Source organism: Propithecus coquereli, unplaced genomic scaffold, assembly GCF_000956105.1.
Source record: "Propithecus coquereli isolate 6110/MARCELLA unplaced genomic scaffold, Pcoq_1.0 Scaffold110, whole genome shotgun sequence".
NCBI classification, from domain to species: domain Eukaryota; kingdom Metazoa; phylum Chordata; class Mammalia; order Primates; family Indriidae; genus Propithecus; species Propithecus coquereli.
This window is the reverse complement of record NW_012134970.1, coordinates 2,817,314-2,819,059: the sequence shown is the minus strand read 5'-3', so window position 1 is coordinate 2,819,059 and position 1,746 is coordinate 2,817,314. Positions and strand designations below refer to the sequence as shown.

The window sequence follows — 1,746 nt, the reverse complement described above, 5'->3', positions numbered from 1 at the left end:
TTCTTCCTGGTCACAAGCTACCTGGAGGTGTTGTTGAAACCCAAACGATTTCCTCTGACAGAAGAAACGAAAGCTCCAATTACCTATTTCATGGCTGTGGGAGCAGAGGGGGCTTTTACTTTGTTAAATTTTCCTGAGGACGCCGGGCGTGGTGGCTCACACCTGTAATCCTAGCACTCTTGGAGGCCGAGGCGGGAGGTTCGCTTGAGGTCAGGAATTTGAGACCAGCCTGAGCAAGAGCAAAACCCCATCTCCACTAAAAATAGAAATTAGCTGGACAACTAAAAATATATATAGAAAAAATTAGCCAGGCGTGGTGGCGCATGCCCATAGTCCCAGCTACTCGGGAGGCTGAGGCAGGAGGATTGCCTGAGCCCAGGAGTTTGAGGTTGCTGTGAGCTAGGCTGACGCCACGGCACTCTAGCCCGGGCAACAGAGCAAGACTCTGTCTCAAAAAAAAAAAAAAAAAAATTTTCCTGAGGTCTAGGAAAGTCTGGTTATTACAGCCCCAATTCTGGATTAGTCCTCAATAGCCATATGGTGTACATACAATTTCCCAGCATTTACCTTGGATTTGATTAATGACAGGACGCTGCTCTTGTAAGGGTCTGGGATGTCAGGATAACACTTATCCTTCATCCTAGAAAAACAGTGAAAACGAGACTGAATTTCACAATATAGTGGAATAGTTAAGAGCAAGAACTCTGGGGTCAGACCCCTGGCTTCTAATCCCTGCTTTATCACTTATTAAGCAAGTTACTTAACTCTTGCGTGCTTTAATTTCTTCGTTGGTTAAATCGCAGTACTTTAGTGTCCTCACGAGGACAAACGTGTTACTACAGGTAAAGCACTGAGATCACTGCTAAGCATATAGTGAGATAAATGTGAGCTATTGCTATTGAAAAGCTTTTGCAATCTCTTTACGTTAAATGGTTGTTATTTCCCGTGTACATGGACCTGGAGAGCAAAATTGTGAAATGAATTACACACTCTCACCTCAGCCTCCTTTGTCCTTTTCATTTTCGGCACTATTTTTTAACATCATGCAGTGTCATTTCTATCTTACTAAACCCCTTTCTTGACGTTTCTCGAACTCCTCTTGGCTGGCACCTTTGTCACACACTCACCACTGACTCTTCAGGTGGCACCCAAGCACCAGGAGCATGACGCAGAAGCTCACAGGCAGGATGACGCGAAGCAGCATGGAGGCTGGAGGGGGGAAAGGAAAGGGCCGTTCTTGATGAGCACTTCTCCCTCCTCAAAGGAATAAAAATACCTTTATGATTGAGAGTATGTTTATTAGTCCTCAAATGTCTATTTTATGAAAGCTTCAATATGAATTCTGCCTAACTAGGGGGGAAAAACCAACGAACCAACCAATAGGGAAGCTATTTGCCATCAACGTTGTGTGACCCAAATTTGTTTTGATAGATTGGATCATGACCCCCAGGGTATATGTATGCTCACTTTAGAATATGATACCAGTTTTCTAAAATTGCTCGTACAGATTTACTCCCACCAGCAAGGTATGAGTTTTAGTGTTTTTATGTCCTCATGAACATTTGGTATTTTTCATTTTTTCATTTCAGCTATTTTCCAGGCTAATTTTTAAAAACAAACTTTTGGAACATAAACTTCTTCAAGCCTCAGGATTTAAAAATTACTCAGTATGTCTACTGAATTCAGAAGGAAATGTGGTACCGAATGCCCAAATACAGTTGGGATGGGCGCCCTCTACTGGTAAAC

The 1,746-nt window shown here is 42.8% G+C and overlaps 1 protein-coding gene across 1 annotated transcript in view; it reads right to left on the bottom strand.

Annotated features, from left to right (window-relative positions):
* Positions 1–519: 519 nt before the first annotated feature.
* Positions 520–1,746, bottom strand: part of OSMR (oncostatin M receptor) — a 45,984-nt gene continuing 44,757 nt past the window's right edge. Inside the window, exons 14-15 of the mRNA XM_012649506.1 lie at positions 1,128–1,209; positions 520–640 (exon numbers count right to left, since the gene is read on the bottom strand). Of these exons, the coding sequence (XP_012504960.1) occupies positions 520–640; positions 1,128–1,209 (203 nt within the window). The remainder of the gene's footprint in view (positions 641–1,127; positions 1,210–1,746) is intronic.